A 27,467-nucleotide genomic window follows, 5' to 3' on the forward strand; every position below is an offset into this window, starting at 1 on the left:
TTGAATGACAGCGGCAGGGCACAGGATCATGGAAACTCAGTCAGGTTTACTCTAATGTCTGAAATAATTAGAGAACTTATTTTAGAGATATTATTTTTTTATCATGGATGTACATTTGTGAATAAGTATTTTGTTAATATTACCAGAATGTCATGAGAATGATGACCCTCTATGTATGAAGGACATAATGGGTGGAGGATTAAGGAATGTTCAACAAGTAGAAATTCTTTCGGGCAACTGTGCAGGTCAGTAATGTTCATTTGATTTGTAAATTAGATACAGTATCTCACAAAAGTGAGTACACCCCTCTTATTTTTGTAAATATTTTATTATATCTTTTCATGTGACAACACTGAAAAAATTACACTTTGCTACAATGTAAAGTAGTGAGTGTACAGCTTGTATAACAGTGTGACTTTGCTGTCCCCTCCAAATAACTCAACACACAGCCATTAATGTCTAAACCGCTGGCAACAAAAGTGAGTACACCCCTAAGTGAAAATGTCCAGATTGGGCCCAAGGTGTCAATATTTTGTGTGGCCACCATTATTTTCCAGCACTACCTTAACCCTCTTGGGCATGGAGTCACCAAAGCTTCACAGGTTGCCACTGGAGTCCTCTTCCACTCCTTCATGACAACATCACGGAGCTGGTGGATGTTAGAGACCTTGCGCTCCTCCACCTTCCGTTTGAGGATGCCCCACAGATGCTCAATAGATTTTAGGTCTTGGGACATGCTTGGCCAGTCCATCACCTTTACCCTCAGCTTCTTTAGCAAGGCAGTGGTCATCTTGGAGGTGTGTTTGGGGCCGTTATGTTGGAATACTGCCCTGCGGCCCAGTCTGAGAAGGGAGGGGATCATGCTCTGCTTCAGTATGTCACAGTACATGTTGGCATTCATGGTTCCCTCAATGAACTGTAGCTTCCAAGTGCCGGCAGCACTCATGCAGCCCCAGACCATGACAATCCCACCACCATGCTTGACTGTAGGCAAGACACACTTGTGTTTGTACTCCTCACCTGGTTGTTGACCACACATGCTTGACACCATCTGAACCAAATAAGTTTATCTTCTCATCAGACCACAGGACATGGTTCCAATAATCCATGTCCTTAGTCTGCTTGTCTTCAGCAAACTGTTTGCGGGCTTTCTTGTGCATCATCTTTAGAAGAGGCTTCCTTCTGGGACGACAGCCATGCTGACCAATTTGATGCAGTGTGCGGCGTATGGTCTGAACCCTGACAGGCTGACCCCCCACCCCATCAACCTCTGCAGCAATGCTGGCATCACTCTTAAGTCTATTTCCCAAAGACAACGTCTGGATATGACCCTGGGCACGTGCGCTCAACTTCTTTGGTCAACATGTCCTTAGTCTGCTTGTCTTCAGCAAACTGTTTGCGTGCTTTCATGTGCATCATCTTTATAAGAGGCTTCCTTCTGGGATGACAGCCATGCTGATCAATTTGATGCAGTGTGAGGCATATGGTCTGAGCACTGACAGGCTGACCCCCCACCCCTTCAACCTCTGTAGCAATGCTGGCAGCACTCATACGTCTATTTCCCAAAGACAACCTCTGGATATGACGCTGAGAACGTGCACTCAACTTCTTTGGTTGACCATGGTGAGGCCTGTTCTGAGTGGAACCTGTCCTGATAAACCACTGTATGGTCTAGACCACTGTACTGCAGCTCAGTTTCAGAATCTTGGCAATCTTCTTATAGCCTAGGCCATCTTTATGTAGAGCAACAATTCTTTTTTTCAGATCCTCAGAGAGTTCTTTGCCATGAGGTGCCATGTTGAACTTCCAGTGACCAGTATGAGAGAATGAGAGCGATAACACCAAATTTAACACACCTGCTCCCAATTCACACCTGAGACCTTGTAACACTAATAAGTCACATGACACTGGGGAGGGAAAATGGCTAATTGGGCCCAATTTTGACATTTTCACTTAGGGGTGAACTCACTTTTGTTGCCAGCAGTTTAGACATCAATGGTTGTGTGTTGAGTTGTTGAGTTATTTTGAGGGGGCAGCAAATTGACCCTGTTATACAAGCTGTACACTGACTACATTACATTGTAGCAAAGTGTAATTTCTTCAGTGTTGTCACATTAAAAAGATATAATAAAATATTTACAAAAATGTGAGGGGTGTACTCACTTTTGTGAGATACTGTACATACCACACAACTAGTATTAAAGCCAAAGTCCACGTTTCCTTTCACTTTAAAGAGGTGTTCCGCCCCCTCACGAACAAAATTTAAAGTCAGCAGCTACAAAGTCAGATGCTAACTTTTATTATTAGGACACTTACCTGTCCAGGGTTCCCGCAATGTCGGCACCCCAGCTGATTTTTGGATCGGTTCTCAGGTGCTGCCGCTGCCATTCATGTTAGGGGAGACCGGCAGTGAAGCCTGTCGCCCGGAAGTGAGGAAGGGGGACCTGTCAAACCGGTACCCGTTTCCCTGTCCCCCTGAAAGGTGCAAAACGTGGCACTGGGTGGGGGCGGGGAAGCATATAAGCAGGGGTTCCACTTCTGGGCGGAACTCCGCTTTAAGGCCTTGTTCACACATGTGCGAATTGGATGTGGTTCTTCACATCCAATTCATATAACATGCGAGTGTGACAGGCTCTGAATGGAGCCAGTTCACACAGGTCCGGGACGGTCGTGGTCCGCATTCCAAAAGGGTCCTATGTGTGTTTGGGTCTGGTTCAGGTGCAAATTCAGGCAAAAATTCAGTCCTGATTCGCACCTGAACCGGTGAACAGGACTGCGCCGGACCCCATGCTAGGAACCGCGGCCACACATATGTGAACATGGCCTAAATCATTTGTTTGGTCCAAGCTGACCCAAAGTTATTATGCTGCTGTCAGCACTGTATTATACGGAATAAGCATTAGCTACATACAGTATGCATCGTTTTGTTTTGGCAGCATCATGAGTGACTTCACATCTGCTGCCAGAAAAGTCGATGAGAAGAAGCCTTGTATTTTTATCCATCCACGTCTCCACCTCAGCCAATCAGAGGAAGCTTTCTGCCACTGCACACCAATGGGGATGAGAGTATTTATTCCTGCCATGGCATGAAAATAGGGAGATGATATTTTTTGCTGGCCCTGCACACAAATAGTGAGGACATATTTATTGCTGCCACGGCACATCATTGGGAAGTGGAATGATATTTATTGTAGCCCTTGCACACCAGTCGGAGGGAGTATTTACTTCTGCCACTGACTCCAGTGAAGGGGGGTATTTATAGCTGCCACTGACCACCAATGAAGGGGATATTAATAGCTGTCACTGCACACCAATGGGGAGGGGAATATTTAAAGCAGAACTAAACCCATCAATGTAACAGTTTAAAAAAACAGTTACATTCTCAGTCCATGTCATGAATGTAACTGTCACATTGGTTGTGCTCTCAGCCAAACTGTCAAACCAACAAATAGCTGCTGTCATAACTGATCACATGTGCAGCATCGTGGCAGTTGAAGATCAAACAGGGATCAAGATGGCAGATTCTTTGAGTGAAATGGATAGGAGGGTCAACTTCCGCTTTAATGCTGCCACTAACTCCAGTGAAGAGGGGTGGGTTAATTATTGTTGTCACTGGATACCAATAAATGGGAGATATTGATTGCGGACACTGACACTGAACACCAATAAGGGTGGAATATTTATTGCTGGCAGTGCCACTGACACCAATAAAGGGGGTTTACTATTGCTTTTACTGCCACTGACACCATTGAAAGGGGATGTTAATATTGCTGCCACTTTTAGCAATAAAGGAAGAGGGTTTAAAGAGGAGCTCCAGGCTCCTGCAGAAAAAAAATGAAAAGTCTGCAGCTACAAATACTGTAGCTGCTGACCTTTTAATATTAGGACACTTACCTGTCCAGGAATCCAGCGATGTCTTCACCCCAGCCCATTTTTCAATCAGCTGTCAGGTGCTGCCACCGCCATCTTCACTAAGGGAAACTGTCAGTGGAGCTGTGCAGCTTCATAGCCGGTTCCCTACTGTGTATGCGTGAAGCGCGCTCTAATTGGGCTGGCTGCAGGGGAAGGAGGAGGGGGGGGCCAAACTTCCAGCTGAGTTTGCCGTGCCAAACTCAAGCAGAAGTGGGAGCGGGCACCTGTCAAAACCAAGTACCCACTCCCCCCTCCCCTCCACAAGGTGTTAAATGTGGCAGCGGAGAGGGGGTGGGAGGCAGATAAGTGGAGCTTCCCCTTTTGGGTGGAACTCCGCTTTAATATTGCTGATGCTATTGAAGAGGGCGTACTATTGCTGTCTTTGCTCTGAGCTGAACCCCACTACCCAGAAACCCTTGCATGGTCATGTCTGTGGCAGTCTGTAGATTCTATACAGGCTGGTGTGAGAGAGGGGTGCAGTGGCAGTATGAAGGTGAGCAGCAGGGCCCCTGAGAATGAAGCTTCCTAGAAGGGGGATATAACTGTCTTTTCTTGGTTTTAAGATATGTTTGGCCTTTGATTGATATTTGTGAATTAGAAATTGTACATGTCTGCAGTATTAGCACTGGACTCTTCTGTTACTGAATAGTTGTGTGGTTATTAAACACTGCACAGTAAATTGTGGGTCTGGGGACATTTATACAATGTGTTGTATGAAAACATTTTGTATTAGGATTTGTATGACAGATAAAGTTGAATTTATTTACTTTACCAGACAATTTTATGGACGAGCAGGAGAGTGCCTTAAACAATGAAAAAGACGACTGCGAAACAAATGAAAACGACATTCTTCAGGTGGAAATTGACTCACAAACATATTCTGGTAAGACCTGAACTGACCAATCACAGCAATGTGTTCTAAGATTAAAACCTAATTTACCTAAAGTTTAACTTCAGTCAAAATGTTTTTTTTTAAATTTGGATAGAGTGATGAATAGATTTTTTTTTAGTGCTGTCCGATGCCTCATTTCCCCCCCACTTCTTCTCCGATGATAACACTGTCACCTGAAGAGGAAGTGAGGATAAAATCCCAACAGCAACAACATATTTTTGGATTCAGAATCTTGCCTTATTCTAAAGTAGAGCAGTAAAACTGCACAGGGGTTCAAATTCTTCCCCACTCTTTCCAAAACAAATCTAAAACATTTTGGCTGGTGGTACACTGAATTAATTAAAAAAAAAAAAAAATTACTTTAAAAAGTAAAAAGTACACAGGCGGCAGTAAAAACAGGCAGTTGATCCACGTTTTTACTGCAGCTCAAATGCCCACCTACAAGTGGACGTGGTACCGCTCTGGTGCTTTGCAGCAACTTTAACACTACATTTAGCATTTGACAGGTGGCAATGCCTGTCAAACTCTCCGATGTAAGTGAATGGGGCCATGCCGCAACTGCAAGCATGCAAACTCTTGGCTCACAGTTGCCTGCACATTCCCACAATGCAAAATTTCTGTTCAGCAATTAAATAATAATAATAAAAAAGGCATTAAAAAAAAAACAGTTATTAAGAGATGTCAGAATCACCTCCCGAATGCCTGCAAACCTCCTTTCATCACCCTCTGAGAAGCAATCCACTGTGAAATGCTTTTCAGGAGTGAAAACACTAATGCTAGTTTGAAAGGAACCTCAAGTAAAACAAAACAAATAACCAGTTTTAATTAAATGCTAAAATGTATCTATAGCCAATTGGATTGAATGGGGAAAGGTTAGAACTTCTGTCAGGTTTTACATATGTCAGAGGCTAAGTTGGAGAGATTCCTTCACTTCCTGTCTGTTAAAAATGCTGTTTCTCGGACAGGAAGTGAAGGGAACTTTCTGTAACAGAGACAGAAGTAAACATGCTTTAAGTTAAAGCAGAGGTCTGCCCATCTCTACAAAAATTAAAAGCCAGCATCTACACATACTGCAGCTGCTGACTTTTAGGCCACTTACCTGTCCTAGAGTCCAGCGATGTCGGCACCACAGCTGATGTTTCCATCAGCTGTCGGGTGCTGCCACCGCCACTGCGGGTAAGGGAACCCGGCAGTGTAGCATTACGGCTTCACGCTGGGTCGCTACTGCGCATTCGTGAGGCACCGCTGCGCTCTCCTAGTAGCCCGGGGCGGGGGAGGAGCAGGAGGGAGCCGAGCTGTGACGTAATTCGCCGCGGCCCGGACTCCCGGAAGTAGGGACAGGATGCTTGTCAAAGACAGGTATGCGATCCCCCCCCCCCGAAAGGTGTCAAATGTGGCACCGGGGGGGAGACAAATGAGTGTAAGTTCCACTTTTGGGTGGAACTCCGCTTTAAGTAGGGGTATGCTAGAACCCCTGTCAGTTTTTAAACAAGCTAGACTGTTACAGAAAGGAAAAAAGCATGTGTACAAGAAGGCGCCTTTTCCTATTTTAACAAAAAACTTAAATAAAAGTTGCGGGTATCTATTAATTACAATGTAGTCTAGGTATGTTCATTGTTACTTTGTAGTTCATCTTCATTAAACTTTATACCTGTTGATGTACTGTATGCCCCATGCGCAGGAGAACATGTTAGGCTGGTGAGCATGTGTCAAATAATTTAACCATAACTCTATGACTAATTTGCATAAATAAAAAATGTTTCTATTTTTACTGAAATACTGTGTGAGGCTTTTATATTGGCATACTGTTTAATAAAAACCCAATCAGGGATTGTACACTGCTCAAAAAAATTAAAGGAACACTTTGTAAACACAGTAGATCTTAATGGGGAAAAATATCATGCTGGATATCTATACTGATACGGACTGGGTAATGTGTTAGAAACAAAAGGATGCCACATTGTTTGATGTATCGTATATACTCGAGTATAAGCCGACCCGAATATAAGCCTAATTTTACCACAAAATACTGGCAAAACTTATTGACTCGAGTATAAGCCTAGGGTGGGAAATGCAGCAGAGGGGGCAGCAAAGAGCCCGATGTCAGCTCAATAAAAACTCACACACATTCCAAAAGCCAGCGCAGTCACGGAGCTCTCCTGCACCCGCCCCTGCCTTCTCCCACCCCCCCTGACAGCCGGGCCCTTCTGCCTCACTCAAGCATAAGCCGAGGGGGGCTATTTCAGCATAAAAAATGTGCTGAAAAACTCGGCTTATACACGGTAAATGAAAATTATCAACCTACCGAGGGCTGGCTTCAAATACACCCGAAAATCAAAGCGAAAAAATTATGTAGCAGGTTAGTCCATTTTGCTAAAATTTAATTGCAGCAACGGGTGCATGCTTGACAACATTGGGGCATGCTCCTAATGAGGCTATGGATGGTATCCTGGGGTAGATCTGGACCAGCGCATCACTGAGCTCCTGAACAGACTGAGGTGCAACCTGGCGGCATTGGATGGACCAACACATAATGTCCCAGAGGTGCTCTATTGGATTTAGGTCAGGCGAGCGTGGGGGGGGGTCATTCAATGGTATCAAGTCCTTTATCCTCCAGGAACTGGCTGCATACTCTCACCACATGAGGCCGGGCATTGTCGTGCACCAGGAGGTACCCAGGACCCACTGCAACAGGGTAGGGTCTGACAATGGGTCCAAGCAGGGCCAGATTAAGAGCATCATGGAGCATCATACCATTGAATGTAAATTTCAATCTGGTAGGTTGGCAACACTTACTATATTAGCAAGCTTTGTACATTTTTTTTTTTTTTTTTACCTTTAGGAAGGATGCAGACTCACCATAAGTACAGATAGATTTGTTCTTAAAAAAGGTAAATTTCCTACCAGGTTGAAATTTACTGACACAACACTCACAATTTACTGGCACAGCCAACTTTTTACTGGCATTTCCAAAAGTATCAAAATTACAGTTTTAAGTGCAAATTTCAGTATTTAGGCTACAAACAAGTACAATGTGCAATTAGCAATGTGATTTAAGGTAGATATTAACCACTTAAGGACAGAGCCTCGTTTTGAGATTTGAAGTTTAAAACAGTTTTTTTTTTATATAGAAAATTACTTAGAACTCCAAACATTATATATATATATTTTTTTCTCTAACACCCTAGAGAATAAAATAGTGGTCGTCGCAATACTTTGTCATACCGTATTTGTGCAGCGGTCTTACAAGCGCATTTTTTTTTTTAAATATACACTTTTTTGAATTAAAGCCCAATTTTTTTTTTATTGTGAAAGATGATGTTACGCCGAGTAAATTCATACCCAACATGTCACGCTTCAAAATTGCGCACGCACGTGGAATGGCGACAAACTTTTACCCTTAAAAATCTCCATAGACAATGTTTACAAAATTCTACAGGTTGCATGTTTTGAGTTACAGAGGAGGTCTAGGGCTAGAATTATTGCTCTCGCGATTGCGGCGATACCTCACATGTGTGATCTGAACACCTTTTACAATTTGCGGGCGCTACCCACGTATGCATTCACTTTTTTTTTTCTTATTTATTTTACTTTTTATTCTTTACTTTTACACTGTTCCTTAAAAAAAAAATTGTGTCACTTTTATTCCTATCACAAGGAATGTAAACATCCCTTGTAATAGAAAAAAAGCATGGCAGGACCTCTTCAATATGAGCTAACAAAAAAATTATTTTTAAGAGCTATGGGCGGAAGTGATGTTTTGACGTCGCTTCCGCCCTGCAATGGTATGGAGCCGGGTGGGGGTCATCTTTCCCTCACTCACCTCTATACCACACAGGAAGAAGGAGCCGAGCTTTGGTAAGCTGCAGAGGGCACCGGAGCGCGGCGGGAGGCTCTCTTGCCACCGATAAAAGTGTTCACGCAGTGTATACGCCACTGAGACCACTTTTATCTGAAAGCCGACTGCCCGCTGAAGATGTGGATACCAGGGTTATGACAGCTAGCTGCTGCCATAACAATGATATTCCACTTCAAACAGCCGACGTATAACGATGGCGGGCGGTCGCCAAGTGGTTAAGGCAAGAAACTGATTTCTTATTTTATTTTCAATATAGTAAGTCGTTTAGGGTCAGGACTCAGGAGGGCAAGATATTAGAATGGGCAGGCACCACTTGGCTCCCTTGCACTGCACCATAACATCACACAACACACTTGGGCACCACCTCTGCCAGACCCACTCCCCGCCGGTGCCGCCCATATGCAATGTAGCAGGCACTCGAAAGGTCTTGGCCAGCTCTGGACCAAGTCTGCGCATGCACAGTTATGAGTGTCACAGCCATATTTTTTACTGGCAACCTTTTCTTGTCACTGGCATTTAGTGGCAGGAGAAAAATGCCAGTTTGGGAAAGTGACAACAATCAGCATTTGTGGCTCACCATCATGTACTGTAGAATGCTCTTGCTCATAGGATAGATAGATTTGTTGATTGCATGAGAAGTAGATTGGGCACCGCATCCTCTCCCATCACTTGTGGGGCGCCGCTCTGCTTGTGTGTCCTCCCCCACACGCACTGCCGAGATACAGGGGACGAAGCTAGTGTAATTCACTGATGGTACCCTTGGCCAATCAGAGTGTGTGGATCCTTCCTCATACTCCCTCCACCAGCAAAAGACAAGTGTGAGTGCCCAGCAAGTGAGACTGTCACTGTAGAAGCAGGAATTAGGAGGAAATGGGCATTTTGTGGAAGCTCTGGGAAAGGAAGAGTCAGCCGCTATGTTGTGCTACACTACACTGTGTGCAACTCAGCTGGCGCCCCGCAATTTACATAACAATACCGCCAGCTGCCCGCGAATTACATAACAATACCACCAGCCCCGGGCGAGTTACATAACAATGCCACCTCTAGCCCGCGATTTACATAACAATACAGCCCACAATTTACATATTAATCATGTACACACACAGAGCAAACAGCATTAATGACTCACTGGGCTTGGGGCCTGGAGCTACAGCTCCAATAGCCCCTATGTTAATCCGGCCCTGGGTCCAGTTTCATCCCAATACCCAAATGCAGTCATGGTGCCATTTTCTAGTCTGTAGAGGTCTGTGTGTCCCTCCATGGACCAGACCATCACTGACCCACCACCAAACTGATGTTACAGGCAGCATAATGTTCTCCACAGCTTCTTCAGACCCTTTCATGTCTGTCACATGTGCTCAGGGTGAACCTGTTCTCATCTGTGAAAAGCACAGGGCACCAGTGACGGATCTGCCAATGCTGGTGTTCAATGGCATATGCCAATCGATCTCCATGGTGCCAGGCAGTGAGCACAGGGCCCAATAGAGCCACCCTCATAAAGTCTGTTTCTCATTGTATGGTCAGAGACATTGACACCAGTGGCCTGCTGGAGGTCGTTTTATAGAGCTCTGGCAGTGCTCACCCTGTTCCTCCCTGCACAAAGAAGCAGATACTGGTCCTACTAATGGGTTAAGGACCTTCTATGGCCCCCGTCCAACTTTCCCAGAGTAACTGCCTGTCTCCTGGAATCTCCTCCAGGCTCTTGAGACTGTGCTGGGAGATACAGCAAACCTTCTGGCAATGTCATGAATTGATGTGCCACCCTGGAGGAGTTGGACTGCCTGTGCAACCTCTATAGGGTCCAGGTATCGCCTCATGCTACCAGTAGTGACACTGACCCCAGTCAAATGCAAAACTAGTGAAAAACCAGTCAGAAAAGGTGAATAGGAAAAACACATCAGTGGCCTCCACCTGTGTTTAAAAAAAAAAAAAAAAAAAAAACATTCCTGTTTTGGAGGTCATCTCATTGTTGCCCATATAGTGCACCTGTTGTTAATTTAATTTTAACACCAGAGCAGTTGAAACTGATTAACAACCCCCTCTGTTATTTAACTGACCAGATCAAAATCTTAGGAGTCTAATTGACTTGATGCTATACTCTGATTAAAAAGTGTTGCTTTAATTTTTTCGAGCAGTGTATGTGCCACTACGAGAAATTGAAATTCCTCAAGTCTTTGATCAAAGGTGTATGGACATCTCAAAAAGACACTTATTTTCACTAAGGTGACAAGCTTGTCTGTACCTGTTAAAATATTGTATTTGTATTTTGGAAAAAGGTATCTTCAGCCTAGGTTCACAATGACAGCGGGAAGGAAATTGTGCGAGTTCAGCTGAACTCGCACAATTTCATTCCTGCATGTCAGTCCCGACTTTGGGGGCAGTTTCAGAGACATCTTTGTGGGTATCTGCACAGATGTCTATTGAAATCGCACCCCAAAGTCTCCAAAAGTAGTACAGAAACTACTTTTGGGAATCGGTGCAGCGCTGCAAATGCGGCGTCGCACCGATTCATATGGTGCCATTGCTGGAAATAGCCGCCGATTTGGCATGCAATTTGACATGTCAAATTGCATGCCAAATCGCTGCAATATGAACCAGGGCTTACCAACAGAATTTTTTCAAACAGAAAACAGCTGATTTAACAATAGTGAAAACAGTCCCTGCTGCTATAGTACCAAAGAGAGTGTTTAACAGTATATGCTATGAGCTGCCATTTATAAATGGCACTGGTTGGCTAACACGGTACAATACTCTTCTACAGCTGTTTTTTATTACTATAATTGTATCAGACAATTCCATATTAAACAGATGACCAATACCTTTAGAGCCCATTCACACAGGGACGACTTGTCAGGCGACCTAGTCGCCTGACAAGTCGCCTCCCGTTCTGTGCTATGGAACCGTTCTAGAAAAAGGTTCCTGTACGACTTCGGGGGCGACTTGGGGCGACTTGCATAGACTTCTATACAGAAGTCGTTTTGCAAGTCGCCCGGGCAGTCGTTTGCAGGTCGCCTCGCTGAGGCGACCTGCAAGTCATGTTGCCCCTGTGTGAATGGGGTCTTAGACTGCAGTGGCATCTGTAGTTCCATCTGCAAACCGAAGTCGTATTTTTCCAAAGAAGCCTCCAGCCTGTATGTGATTACTATGCCATAGCTGACAAAGTTATCACATGATTGGGAACCCCTGGTTCTCAGTGATTGGCAGTGGGGACTGGAACTGTCAGTGAAAGCCAAGATTGAGAGAGTGGATATTAATGCTGGTTTGACAAAACAGAAGTGTGAGCTTAAAAACTACATAACACTTTTATGTTTTATATTTTATATGACAGAAGATTATTACCCTAACCATATATCTGACAACGAGCAAACTGAGGATCTATATGCCAGGAGCTGTGAGCAGGAAACACATGGTGATGCTTGGACAGGTAAGAAAGTGTTCCTGGACTGAATTCCTTTGCAATATCACACAGACTGATTCATGATAGAATGTTGATAGAAGGTTGAAATACACTATATTGCCAAAAGTATTGTGACGCCTGCCTTTACACAAACATGAACTTTAATTGCACCCAAGTCTTAGTCCGTAGGGTTCAATATTGAGTTGGCCCACCATTTGCAGCTATAACAGCTTCAATTCTTCTGGGAAGGCTGTCCACAATGTTTAGGAGTGTGTCTATGGGAATGTTTTACCATTCTTACAGAAGCGTATTTGTGAGGTCAGGCAATGTATTTGGATGAGAAGACCTGGCTCGCAGTCTCCGCTCTAATTCCTCCCAAAAGTGTTCTATGGGGTTAAGGTCAGGACTCTGCGCAGGCCAGTCAAGTTCCTCCACCCCAAACTCACTCATCCATGTCTTTATGGACCTTGTTTTGTGCAATGGTCAAAATCATTTGGTGGAGGGGGGTTATGGTGTGGTGTTGTTTTTTAGGGGTTGGGCTTGGCCCCCTAGTTCCAGTGAAGAGAAATAAGCATACCAAGACATTTTGGACAATTTCATGCTCCCAACTTTGTGGGAACGGTTTGGGGATGGCCCCTTCATGACTGCACACCAGTGCACGAAGCAAGATCCATAAAGACATGGATGGGCGAGTTTGGGGTGGAGGAACTTGACTGACCTCAACCCTATTGAACACCTTTGGGATGAGTTTGAGTGGAGACTAAGAGCCAGGCCTTCTCATCCAACATCAGTACCTGACGCCACAAATGCGCTTCTGGAAGAATGGTCAAACATTCCCATAGACACACTCCTAAATCTTGTGGACAGCCTTCCCAGAGGAGTTGAAGCTGTTATAGCTCCAAAGGGTGGACCAACTCAATATTGAACCCTACAGACTAAGACTGGGACTCCATTAAAGTTCATGTGTGTGTGAAGGCAGGTGTTAACCACTTGCCGACCGCCTAACGCACATATACGGCGGCAGAATGGCACGGGCAGGCAGAATCACGTACCTGTACGTGATCTGCCTCCCGCGGGCGGGGGGTCCGATCGGACCCCCCCGGTGCCAGCGGCGGTCGGCATTTGACTGGGAGCGTCGGGAGGCAAAGGGGGAGACCATCCGATCGTGGCCCCCCCTCGCGATCGCTCCCAGCCAATCGGAATCCTCCCCTGCCTGTGTGTAGTTTCACACAGGCAGAGGATGTGATGTCATCTCTCCTCGGCTCGGCAGTTTCTGTCCCAGCGCCGAGGAGAGAAGACATGTGAGTGCACAACACACACACACACACACACAGTAGAACATGCCAGGCATACTTTACACCCCCGATCCCCCCCCGATCGCCCCCTGATCCCCCCCCAATCACCCCCCCCCCCCGTCACAAACTGACAGCAAGCAGTATTTTTTTTTTTTTTTTTTTCTGATTACTGCATTGGTGTCAGTTTGTGACAGTTACAGTGTTAGGGCAATGAGTATTACCCCCCTTTAGGTCTAGGATACCCCCTAACCCCCCCTAATAAAGTTTTAACCCCTTGATCACCCCCTGTCACCAGTGTCGCTAAGCGATCATTTTTCTGATCGCTGTATTAGTGTCGCTGGTGACGCTAGTTAGGGAGGTAAATATTTAGGTTCGCCGTCAGCGTTTTATAGCGACAGGGACCCCCATATACTATCTAATAAATGTTTTAACCCCTTGATTGCCCCCTAGTTAACCCTTTCACCACTGATCACCGTATAACTGTTACGGGTGACGCTGGTTAGTTCGTTTATTTTTTATAGTGTCAGGGCACCCGCCGTTTATTACCTAATAAAGGTTTAGCCCCCTGATCGCCCGGCGGTGATATGCGTCGCCCCAGGCAGCGTCAGATTAGCGCCAGTACCGCTAACACCCACGCACGCAGCATACGCCTCCCTTAGTGGTATAGTATCTGTACGGATCAATATCTGATCCGATCAGATCTATACTAGCGTCCCCAGCAGTTTAGGGTTCCCAAAAACGCAGTGTTAGCGGGATCAGCCCAGATACCCGCTAGCACCTGCGTTTTTCCCCTCCGCCCGGCCCAGCCCAAGTGCAGTATCGATCGATCACTGTCACTTACAAAACACTAAACGCATAACTGCAGCGTTCACAGAGTCAGGCCTGATCCCTGCGATCGCTAACAGTTTTCTTGGTAGCGTTTTGGTGAACTGGCAAGCACCAGCCCCAGGCAGCGTCAGGTTAGCGCCAGTACCGCTAACACCCACGCACGCACCGTACACCTCCCTTAGTGGTATAGTATCTGATCGGATCAATATCTGATCTGATCAGATCTATACTAGCGTCCCCAGCAGTTTAGGGTTCCCAAAAACGCAGTGTTAGCGGGATCAGCCCAGATACCTGCTAGCACCTGCGTTTTGCCCCTCCGCCCAGCCCAGCCCACCCCAGCCCACCCAAGTGCAGTATCGATCGATCACTGACACTTACAAAACACTAAACGCATAACTGCAGCGTTCGCAGAGTCAGGCCTGATCCCTGCGATCGCTAACAGTTTTTTTGGTAGCGTTTTGGTGAACTGGCAAGCACCAGCGGCCTAGTACACCCCGGTCGTAGTCAAACCCGCACTGCAGTAACACTTGGTGACGTGGCGAGTCCCATAAGTGCAGTTCAAGCTGGTGAGGTGGCAAGCACAAGTAGTGTCCCGCTGCCACCAAAAAGACAAACACAGGCCCGTCGTGCCCATAGTGCCCTTCCTGCTGCATTCGCCAATCCTAATTGGGAACCCACCGCTTCTGCAGCGCCCGTACTTCCCCCATTCACATCCCCAACCAAATGCAGTCGGCTGCATGAGAGGCATTTTCTTTATGTCCTCCCGAGTACCCCTACCCAACGAACCCCCAAAAAAGATGTCGTGTCTGCAGCAAGCGCGAATATAGGCGTGACACCCTCTATTATTGTCCCTCCTGTCCTGACAATCCTGGTCTTTGCATTGGTGAATGTTTTGAACGCTACCATTCACTAGTTGAGTATTAGCGTAGGGTACAGCATTGCACAGACTAGGCACACTTTCACAGGGTCTCCCAAGATGCCATCGCATTTTGAGAGACCCGAACCTGGAACCGGTTACAGTTATAAAAGTTAGTTACAAAAAAAAAGTGTAAAAAAAAAAAAAAACACAAACAAAAATATAAAATAAAAAAAAAATAGTTGTCGTTTTATTGTTCTCTCTCTCTCTATTCTCTCTCTATTGTTCTGCTCTTTTTTACTGTATTCTATTCTGCAATGTTTTATTGTTATCATGTTTTATCATGTTTGCTTTTCAGGTATGCAATTTTTTATACTTTACCGTTTACTGTGCTTTATTGTTAACCATTTTTTTGTCTTCAGGTACGCCATTCACGACTTTGAGTGGTTATACCAGAATGATGCTTGCAGGTTTAGGTATCATCTTGGTATCATTCTTTTCAGCCAGCGATCGGCTTTCATGTAAAAGCAATCCTAGCAGCTAATTAGCCTCTAGACTGCTTTTACAAGCAATGGGAGGGAATGCCCCCCCCCCCAACGTCTTCCGTGTTTTTCTCTGGCTCTCCTGTCTCAACAGGGAACCTGAGAATCTAGCCGGTGATTCAGCCAGCTGACCATAGAGCTGATCAGAGACCAGAATGGCTCCAAACATCTCTATGGCCTAAGTAACCGGAAGCTACGAGCATTTTATGACTTAGATTTCGCCGGATGTAAACAGCGCCATTGGGAAATTGGGAAAGCATTTTATCACACCGATCTTGGTGTGGTCAGATGCTTTGAGGGCAGAGGATAAATCTAGGGTCTAATAGACCCCAATTTTTGCAAAAAAGAGTACCTGTCACTACCTATTGCTATGATAGAGGATATTTACATTCCCTGAGATAACAATAAAAATGATTTAAAAAAAAAAAATGAAAGGAACAGTTTAAAAATAAGATAAAAAAAAAATAATAATAAAGAAAAAAAAAAAAAAAAAAAGCACCCCTGTCCCCCCTGCTCTCGCGCTAAGGCGAACGCAAGCGTCGGTCTGGCGTCAAATGTAAACACCATGCATGTGAGGTATCACCGCGAAGGTCAGATCGAGGGCAGTAATTTTAGCAGTAGACCTCCTCTGTAAATCTAAAGTGGTAACCTGTAAAGGCTTTTAAAGGCTTTTAAAAATGTATTTAGTTTGTCGCCACTGCACGTTTGTGCGCAATTTTAAAGCATGTCATGTTTGGTATCCATGTACTCGGCCTAAGATCATCTTTTTCATCAAACATTTGGGCAATATAGTGTGTTTTAGTGCATTAAAATTTAAAAAAGTGTGTTTTTTCCCCAAAAAATGCGTTTGAAAAATCGCTGCGCAAATACTGTGTGAAAAAAAAAAATGAAACACCCACCATTTTAATCTGTAGGGCATTTGCTTTAAAAAAATATATAATGTTTGGGGGTTCAAAGTAAAATTATTTTTTTATGTAATCAAAAAGTGTCAGAAAGAGCTTTGTCTTCAAGTGGTTAGAAGAGTGGGTGATGTGTGACATAAGCTTCTAGATGTTGTGCATAAAATGCCAGGACAGTTCAAAACCCCCCCAAATGACCCCATTTTGGAAAGTAGACACCCCAAGCTATTTGCTGAGAGGCATGTCGAGTCCATGGAATATTTTATATTGTGACACAAGTTGCGGGAAAGAGACAATTTTTTATTTTTTTTATTTTTTTTTGCGCAAAGTTGTCACTAAATGATATATTGCTCAAACATGCCATGGGAATATGTGAAATTACACCCCAAAATACATTCTGTTGCTTCTCCTGAGTACGAGGATACCACATGTGTGAGACTTTTTGGGAGCCTAGCCGCGTACGGGACCCCGAAAACCAAGCGCCGCCTTCAGGCTTTCTAAGGCCGTAAATTTTTGATTTCACTCTTCACTGCCTATCACAGTCTCGGAGGCCATGGAATGCCCAGGTGGCAAAAAACCCCCCCAAATGACCCCATTTTGGAAAGAAGACACCCCAAGCTATTTGATGAGAGGTATAGTGAGTATTTTGCAGACCTCACTTTTTGTCACAAAGTTTTGAAAATTGAAAAAAGAAAAAAAAAATGTTTTTTTCTCGTCTTTCTTTATTTTCAAAAACAAATGAGAGCTGCAAAATACTCACCATGCCTCTCAGCAAATAGCTTGGGGTGTCTACTTTCCAAAATGGGGTCATTTGGGGGGGGTTTGTGCCACCTGGGCATTCCATGGCCTCCGAAACTGTGATAGGTAGTGAGGAGTAAAATCAAAAATGTACGCCCTTAGAAATCCTGAAGGCAGTGATTGGTTTTCGGGGCCCCGTACACGGCTAGGCTCCCAAGAAGTCCCACACATGTGGTATCCCCGTACTCAGGAGAAGCAGCTAAATGTATTTTGGGGTGCAATTCCACATATGCCCATGGCCTGTGTGAGCAATATATCATTTAGTGACAACTTTGTGCAAAAAAAAAAAAAAAAAATTTGTCACATTCCCGCAACTTGTGTCAAAATATAAAACATTCCATGGACTCAACATGCCTCAAAGCAAATAGCTTGGGGTGTCTACTTTCCAAAATGGGGTCATTTGGGGGGGTTTTATGCCATCTGGGCATTTTATGGCCTTCAAAACTGTGATAGGTAGTGAGGAGTAAAATCAAAAATGTACGCCCTTAGAAATCCTGAAGGCAGTGATTGGTTTTCGGGGCCCCGTACGCGGCTAGGCTCCCAAAAAGTCCCACACATGTGGTATCCCCATACTCAGGAGAAGCAGCTAAATGTATTTTGGGGTGCAATTCCACATATGCCCATGGCCTGTGTGAGCAATATATCATTTAGTGACAACTTTTTGTAATTTTTTTTTTTGTCATTATTCAATCACTTGGGACAAAAAAAATGAATAATCAATGGGCTCAACATGCCTCTCAGCAAATTCCTTGGGGTGTCTACTTTCCAAAATGGGGTCATTTGTGGGGGTTTTGTACTGCCCTGCCATTTTAGCACCTCAAGAAACGACATAGGCAGTCATAAATTAAAGGCTGTGTAAATTCCAGAAAATGTACCCTAGTTTGTAGGCGCTATAACTTTTGCGCAAACCAATAAATATACACTTATTGACATTTTTTCTACCAAAGACATGTGGCCGAATACATTTTGGCCTAAATGTATGACTAAAATTGAGTTTATTGGATTTTTTTAGAACAAAAAGTAGAAAATATCATTTTTTTTCAAAATTTTCGGTCTTTTTCCGTGTATAGCGCAAAAAATAAAAACGGCAGAGGTGATCAAATACCATCAAAAGAAAGCTCTATTTGTGGGAAGAAAAGGACGCAAATTTCGTTTGGGTACAGCATTGCATGACCGCGCAATTAGCAGTTAAAGCGACGCAGTGCCGAATTGTAAAAAGTGCTCTGGTCAGGAAGGGGGTAAAACCTTCCGGGGCTGAAGTGGTTAATGACCCATTAAGCTGAAGTCCAGGCAATTTTTTTTTTTCATAAAGTGGGGCTCCTTTTCCCCCGTGGTCCAGCGGTCTTGTATGGTGTACTGTTTCTGTCGTCATCACCCCCATAGACCAGCTCTGGATGTGAAGACTCCAAGAACAGTCTACTGCTGGATGTGGGGGAGGTCCCTTTTTTTACAGAGGATCGAAGGATCGGGTGATTAAAGGCTCTGTTTTTAACCCTAGACAAAACAAGCAGTTAACCCATGCAGTGTGGACACAGCCCCATTGCATGGGGGAAAAAAATGTTTGCCTGGAGTTCGGCTTAAATTTTTATCAATTTTAAATTTTTATTTTTATCTACTTATAAAGGGTTCACACAACATTCACATAACTTTCACCCAGGATTCACACATTTCTATAGTTGGTTTCATTTTGAAAATGTATGAATCCTGGATAAAAGTTATATGAATCTTTTGTGAAAACATTTATAAATAGACTCCTAAGGCCCCTTTCACACTGGGGCGGTTTGCAGGCGCTAAAAATAACGCCTGCAAACCGACCTGAAACTGCTGCTGCTGTGTCTCCAGTGTAAAAGCCTGAGGGTTTTCACACTGGAGCGGTGCGCTAGCAAGAGGGAAAAAAAAACTCCTGCAAACAGCATCTTTGGAGCGGCGAAGGAACGATGTATATAAACCGCTCCTGCCCATTTAAATCAATGGGGCAGCGCGGCTATACCGCTGGCATAGCGCTGCTGTAGCGGCGCTTTGCGGACGGTTTTAACCCTTTTTTGGCCGCTAGCGGGGGTTAAAACCGCCCGGGTGAATACCGCCGCTAAACCGCCGCTAAACTACCGCCGACGCCCCCACCGCCCCAGTGTGAAAGGGGCCTTAGTGTAACAGTAAATCAGCATCTTTGCAAAATTATTATTATTTTTTTTTCATTTATTGTCCACTCATAATATAAAAACATTAATATATATATTAATGATGTGTGTTTGCAAACAGCTCTCTTTTACTTATTGAGTATTATAAGCACTATTTTGTTAGAGCTGGTTCACAGAAGTGTGGTGCATTTTAGGAGCGTTGCATCTTAGCTGCGTTTTACATGTGTTTTAAATACATTACCATTGAATGTACAATATATAACGTGCCATATAACTTGCTTTTTCATGTAAGCATTTCAAAGGTGCAGCTAGCAGGATTTTTCTTAAGAGAGATTTAGGATTAGAAAAAGATAAACAATCATACTTACCTACATGGCTGCAGCACCAATCCCAGCTGCAGCTGTCCCCCGCCGCCTCCAAGTGATCAAACACCACTGATTGCTCAGCTCTCAGTCTTCACCCTGCAGAGAGCTGGTGACTGTCAATCAGCGGCTCTCTGCTCTGCCCCTCCAGCGCTCACTGGAACGCAGGGCTGTGCAGGGAGCAGGAAAAGTTAGCTTAGGCTCTAAGCAGCTCACTGAGAGGCTGAGCCAGCTGCCGGTCCAGGCTTCTGGATGGATCCTGACCATATGGTCAGGATATTTTCAGAGCCTGGACTGGGTCTGTCTGCTGTCAGCTGAAAATGGGTCACAGGAGTGAAGACCTGAGTGCACTCCTGTATCCAGGGCCAGGACCAGCATAAGGCAGCCCAGGCAGCCGCCTGAGGGTGCCAGGAGAGGGGTGGGGGACGCTAAAGCCGGGGCTTCTCCTAAGAAATATTTATGCTGGTACTGCCCCCGCTCCCACATTTTCCTTGCTCATCAGCGTACAGTGACAGGCAGCACAGCTCTGGGCACACATTTCCATCTGCTCTCCCAGCCCCTCCTCCTCCTTCTCTCACAGTCAGTTGCAGGAGATGATGGCTCTAAGTTTCTCCCCTTCCAGCACTATAATCAATCCCCTGCCATGGACTCCCACCTCCAGTCCAGCACATACACGATCGCTGCTGACCTGGAGGTGATTCAGATGAGAGGGAGCCCGGGAGACCAGGGGGAGGAGCCGCGTGAGAGCAGGGGGTGGGGCCAACTGGAATGGCAGAGATGGAGATCCTCTGTGGAAGGTAGGAGGGCAAGGATTATGTGCTTTTTATGTGAGACTGTGTGTACTTTTATTATGCAGCCCACTGCATGTACATGGGGACCCTCTGTAGGGTGAATACATGAGGAAAAGTGGACAGAGAAGGAGAGATAGAGCAAGGCAAAAAGAAAGAAGGGGACACGGGGACAGTTAGAGAAGCTGCACAGAGACAGAGCATAGGAGATGGGGACAGAACAGAAGACACACGGGGGGGAATGACTCTGCTTTGCTCAATGTGGGCTGATCCCCCACTGAGCAGGGTGGGATGGAGCCCGCTCTGCTGTATGGATGGTCAGATGTCAAACTTTGCGGTCCGTTTACACCAACTGCGATCTGACCCAATCCAAGGGAGGGGAACAGATCCCCTTCCATTTGTTTTTAGTAGACTGGATTGGATTGGAGATACCCGTAAGAAAATAAAGGGTCCAATTGGGTCCGCCTAAAAAAACAGACAAGTGGATCCAATTGGACTGCTCATGTAAAAGTGCCTAAAGTGCAATGTGATAGATAAGGAGAATAATTAATACTGTATATGTACATCCAAAGTGCTAGTGCAGTAAATACATTTCATACAAAAAGTCCAATAAAATTGCGTCATGATAAACTTGTGCAGATCCACTGCAAGGCGTTTGCACCGATTTCAGTGTAACATCTCCAAGACAGAGCACATACCATCTGCTTATCAAAAAATGTGTCCTCTTAAAATGATGAGGTCATGCGCTTGTCGCTTGTCCACTTTACTCAAAAAACAACAATGCAGGTATGATGGCTTTCCCCCAAAAGTGCCTTTCACCACTCCGTCCAGTCCAGTACCCACCACAGGAAACCCTGTATATGCAAACAATAAAGCAGGCTATAGTGCATTACCAAGCCAATTAAACAATTTGTCTCTTTATCCTAGTAAAGTACATTACTTTAATAAAGCAGCACAGTATATCCTGGTAATGTACTATAGTTTGCTTTATACTTTGCATATGCAGGGTTTCCTGTGGTTGGTACTGGACTGGACAGAGTGGTGATGTTACGCTTGTGTTTTGGTGATGTTTATCACGGCACAATTTTATTGGATTTTTTATATGAAATTTCTGTTTTGTGCATATTATTTATTGCACTAGCACTTTGGAATGTACAGGTATTAATTATCCTTGATATTATTATTATTATTATTATTTAAGGTACTTATATAGCGCCGTCAATTTACACAGCGCTTTACATATACATTGTACATTCACATTGGTCCCTACCCTCAAGGAGTTTACAATCTAAGGTCCCTAACTCACATTCATACATACTAGGGCCAATTTAGACAGAAGCCAATTAACCTACCAGCATGTGTTTGGAGTGTGGGAGGAAACCGGAGTACCCGGAGGAAACCCACGCAGGCACAGGGAGAACATGCAAACTCCAGGCAGGTAGTGTCGCGGGTAGGATTCGAACCAGATATCTATCACATTGCACTTGTGGTTCACACTTATATGATGGATGTTTTTTCTTTGTTTCATTGAGTTCCATCCTCCCAGCAGAGCTGCTGTCTGGGGCCGGGGTGGTGGAAGGATGGGGGGCACCAAAATGCACCTTCACCTATGTACACAAAAATCCTGGCACCGGCTCTGCCTGTATCCATAGGAGAAGTATAGCCAAAAAGCTTTGGCTATCAGGTGTGAATGGAGCCTTATGGTATTGCTTTCTGGTGCAGCCAGTACATCAGCTTGAGCTGTGCAGGAATGGGGAAATAATTTTTAATTTTTTTTCTGTATTATACAGTAATTTTTTTGTTAGTGTTTTCAAGCTACAACTTTTGACTGACAAATATTACATTTAACATATCTGTACTTTTAAAACATAAAGAAGTGATTAAAGTGGCGCCAATAGACACCCAAAATTAGCGTTTGTATATTCAAAATCAAAAATATGCAGCTGCCCCTTGAAGTGGTGTGGCCACTCTCATAAGTGTAAAATAATTAAAAGTAAGGCGGTGGCATGCTCAATAATAAATGATAAATTATTTAAATTAATAAATGATAAATTAGTACATATAGGCAAATTAAAAAACCCATAAGCAAAAACAAAAACTGAATAAACCATAATAAGTCCCATCAAAATAAATCAAAAAGTCTTTTGAAAGAAATCCAATCACCGTGATGAAAGTATGTGTGCACTAGCCATCATTTGACATCACATCCAGTTTGTCCTTCGGTTTAGTTTCCGGTGCATTTGGAACGCACGCCGGCTCGAAGCGAGTGGCGGGGATTACATTGAAGGCTGTCTGTGTTGGTGCTGACTATAGCACCAATAAATGTAAGTGCGAATTTTGCTACCTATTGTATTAAGTTAAAGCTATATTAAAATACTACACTATGATACTTTTCATCTTCTCTGGCTGTTTTTCTGTGATATGAGAGTGAGCTGGAGAGTCAGGGTTGGTGAACCCTTTGTGCCACTAGGAGATCTCTTAGCCCCAGGCCATTGTTGGTGAAGTAGGAGTTGATATAATCTAAAGGTTGGTTTTACATTGATGGTTGGTGAGCGTGCATTTTACACACATGGTTGGTGGAGCACTACAAGAAGGAGCTGATGTAAAGCACATATACTTTCATCACAGTGATTGGATTTCTTTCGAAGGACTTTTTTTATTTAATTTGATGGGACATAATATGGTTTATTCAATTTTGTTTTTGCTTAAGGGTTTTTTTATATTGCCTATATGTACTAATATATCGTTTATTTTTGAGCACGTTAGTGCCTTACGTTTGATTATTTTACATATCTGCATTTTTCATATGTATCCCTTGAATATTTGTCTTGTCCATTCAGTTCTTTCTCAGTATTCATGCAATCTCTTTTTTGTTTTCAGTGCACCCTACATTCACTGAAAGTTTCATAGACAGGACTATTCCTGAAGAGTCCTACAGTGTGAACTGCTCCCCAAATGGTTTGGCAGAGGATGACCTTAGCTTTTTCCATGGGCTTCAAGAAGAAAATTCACCTGAAAAGTCACCTTCTTATGAGATAGGCAATCTCACGTTTACTTCTGTGTCTGAAGAATGCGAACAAGGATCACTGCTTCTGAATGAGGGCTTTACCAATATAAATCATGAAGAACCAAAGAGAGATAAGCAGTCAGAAACCAGGAAGATTGGAAAGAATTCTGAAAGAGTTAGCAGATCGTATTCTCAAACCAGTAATCAAACCTTGCATGTCGAGGAAAAACCCCATCACTGTGATGAGTGTGGAAAATACTTTGATTATAAATCTAATCTCATCCGACACCAGAGAACTCATACAGGGGAAAAACCATATGGCTGTGATGAGTGTGATAAGCGCTATGCCACCAAATCACATCTGACTATCCACAAGAGAACTCATCTGAGCGGAAAACCACATCGGTGTGACCAGTGCGGAAAACACTTTACATACAAGTCTCAGATTACCATGCATCAAAGGACTCATACAGGAGAAAAACCTCATACCTGCAGCCTATGTGGGAAGAACTTTGCCTACAAATCGTATCTGATTATTCATCAGAGGATCCACTCAGGTGAGCGACCCCACATGTGTCCGCAATGTGGGAAATGCTTCACAGACAAGTCAAACCTACGCAAGCACCAGAACACTCACACAGAGAACAAGCCTTATGTCTGCAGAGAGTGTGGCAAGCACTTCAACTCTAAGTACAGTTATACTACACATCAGAGGACACACCAGAGAGGAAAGTGCAAATAACACTGCTAATATAGTGTGACCAGTTACTTACAAAGGGGAGGCTGCCATTGTAGAGGCTAACTTCATTTTTAGATGGCCTTCCACACTACAAAAAAAACAACGTCATCTGACAGACTTGAGCCTTATTTCTGACAACTGGAACTTGAACCTTAGATGTGTTAACATCAGATAGAAAATGAGGACTTTCAAGGTCAGAAATGCCCATTATTACATCACAGATTTAATGACAACTCAGCACAACTGAGCACTAATTTCTTTTACATTTTGTCCCACCAGTCACTGGGGGAGAAGTACATGGTGGTTTTCAGCTGTGCAAAACTCACATTTTTCTTGCCTGTTATTTTTGGTGGGAAAATTGCTTGTCTTTAACTGACCTAGGGTCTATCACTTTTGGACAAATAAATGTAAAAATTTTAATGCTGGTCATTCCAAACTAGAAAACAGCAGACATTTTCTAGGAGCCAGGGCATGTGTATTACCACGGGCAAAAGCAAATGCTCAACAAATACAGGCAGCAGCTGTTTTTTGGGCACATTGGCTAATCAAGTTTCTGAGATGTAGGTGGAAAAGCCAAACAGTAGTTAAACAGCTTCCAAAACTTTACTGTGGAATATTTTTTTTTTTAGATATTCTCGATTTGCTTTGAAGTCCATCACAAGAGGTGGCTGAGATGATCGGAATGTCTTCTGCAGATAAGGACTCCCTTGAGAACTCCCACTGGAGCAGTAACAGATACATCCAGTTGTAAGAAGGCCCAACACAGACCAAAAGAGCATGTTGGATGTACTGTACTCCCAGCTAAAACCGTGATTAAGTAAAAGGAAGTCTGGCATGATGACCCATTCAGTATTTCTGAATTACTATGATCAGAATACTAATACTGACAATGTCCTTAAAACAACTTTTGACAGCACTAAAAGAACCTGTATGTGGGAGTTCACAATCTTTTTGTTGAGATTAATCTGACATTTGAAATATAATTGTTGCTAAACTCTTCTGTACCTTGTAAATGGATAATATACAAGGTTTCCAAAGCCTGTGGGTCACAACAATAGCTTATCAGTGGACAATATTGGGAAGTTAGACTTTTACAATTTACAGATTCATTATCTTTTGATTTGGTGCCATATTTTTACAAATGTTCCAAGTTTCTAGACTCTCCAGCTAGAAAATGACCCATCATTATTTTTATTGCATCTATAATTCACCTGGTGTATCAGTACCTTTTAGAAATGTCACAGAGGCTTTTAGGAATTGATAGCCTATATCAGCCTTTGGTTCAGCCTTCAAAATTATGGTCTTCATTATGATCGGTGAAAGTAGTCACAGACAAATTCACCAAGTTTGGTGTCAACTTGTCTCTAAAGAGTTTGTTTTTATTAATGTTGTTTTTTTAGGAAAGTCAAAATGTCTCTGTGTCACATGCTGGAAAGTATAGATTAAAATATCAGAAAGATACAGAAGCTGCTTCAACTGTACATACAGTCTGTAGGTTATAGTGAATGTTGACATCTTCTGGTGCATAAGCAGGATAGAAGAAAAATGATAATAAAATACACAGTACCAGGAAACTTGCATAAATGGTACCTCTCTCAGCTCATTTTATGTATTGTTGCTTTTATTGTCTATGGCCTGTCTACTTTCTTAAAAAAATAGTGGATTGTGGATTTATGTGGCTGCTATATTCTATATAAAATCTACCTAATGAAAATCTTTATATATATTTCTGGTTGCTTTTGTGACCATTAAGGTTTAACTCCAGCTAAGGTATTTTTGTTTTTGAGTGAAGAAGGGTTGGAACCTCTTTTTCTCAAATGATAACAATCACCGAGGGAGTCTTCTTCAGTTCTTTACACACTTAAAGTGAACTTAAAGCATTTCTAAACCCAAACAAAAATGATATATATTGCAACTTACCCTGGCTGCATTAGTTTTTGTACATGCTTTCTTTTCTGTTATTTTCACCTGGTGATTCTGCCAGCAACACACTTCTTGTACTAGGGTGACAGGTCTAACTTATTGTACAGTATCTATGGAGGAATAGCGTTTGTGTGTGGGGGGGGAGGTGTATTTTGGCAAGACCAATAACACTGAAGAGTATACAGAAACTTACAAGCTCACCAGATTTCTGTCAGGGTCAACATTTTTGCACATATCAAATAAATATAAAAAATGCTTAAAGTGGTATATTTGACCGACCAAAATGGAGCAAAGAGAAGTTCATTGCACTTGTTTACATACTGTACATTTTACCAAGAGATACATTTCATGGCTGAAATTGTTGGCACCCCAGAAATTTTTCCAGAAAATCAAGTATTTCTCACAGAAAAGTATTGCAGTAACACGTTTTGCTATACACATGTTTATTCCCTTTGTGTGTATTGGAACAAAACAAAAAAAAGGGAGGAAAAAAAGCAAATTGAACATAATGTCACACAAAATTCCAAAAATGGGCTGGTCAAAATTCTTGGCACCCTTTCAAAATTGTGGATAAATAAGATTGTTTCAAGCATGTGATGCTCCTTTAAACTCACCTGGGGCAAGTAACAGGTGTGGGCAATATAAAAATCACACCTGAAAGCAGATAAAAAGGAGAGAAGTTCACTTAGTTCATTTTGTGTCTGTGTGTGCCACACTAAGCATGGACAACAGAAAGAGGAGAAGTGAACTGTCTGAGGACTTGAGAACCAAAATTGTGGAAAAATATCAACAATCTCAAGGTACAAGTCCATCACCAGAGATCTAGATTTATCTTTGTCCACAGTGCGCAACATTATCAAGAAGTTTGCAACCCATGGCACTGTAGCTAATCTCAGTTCAGATCCATCCAAAACATTTTATTGATGCAGATATGATACACCTTAGTCTGTGGGAAGGTATTGATTGCTACGCTGCAAGCGGAGCACACATACCAGTCACACAAGCAAAGCATGGATTGGATGGGATTTCCTCTGTATGCTTAGGATAATGCTTGCAGCAGCCACAGCATAAACCCCGACTAGCAGGGTGCAGGCAGAAGACCAGTTGGTTACTCAAAGGACAGTAGCTACAGTGACCAGTCTCCACTAAATACCTTTAAAGGCATGGCAAGTACACAGAAATACCTACTAATCTCCCAGAAATGCTCTAAGCTCCTGAGCTGTCTGACAACA

At 43.4% G+C, this 27,467-nt stretch overlaps 1 protein-coding gene across 3 annotated transcripts in view; it reads left to right on the top strand.

Annotated features, from left to right (window-relative positions):
- The window catches only part of LOC141107966 (uncharacterized), a 49,950-nt gene extending 23,580 nt beyond the window's left edge, over positions 1-26,370 (top strand). Inside the window, exons 5-8 of one of the 3 annotated variants that reach the window (XM_073599071.1) lie at positions 147-245; positions 4,688-4,795; positions 11,992-12,087; positions 23,447-26,370. In XM_073599071.1, coding sequence (XP_073455172.1) covers positions 147-245; positions 4,688-4,795; positions 11,992-12,087; positions 23,447-24,315 — 1,172 coding nt within the window. In that variant the 3' untranslated portion in view covers positions 24,316-26,370. The remainder of the gene's footprint in view (positions 1-146; positions 246-4,687; positions 4,796-11,991; positions 12,088-23,446) is intronic. The other 2 variants (XM_073599072.1, XM_073599073.1) reach the window with 2 other exon arrangements.
- Positions 26,371-27,467: the final 1,097 nt, after the last annotated feature.

The sequence above is a fragment of the Aquarana catesbeiana genome, linkage group LG09, assembly GCF_042186555.1.
Source record: "Aquarana catesbeiana isolate 2022-GZ linkage group LG09, ASM4218655v1, whole genome shotgun sequence".
Classification (NCBI taxonomy): Eukaryota; Metazoa; Chordata; class Amphibia; order Anura; family Ranidae; genus Aquarana; species Aquarana catesbeiana.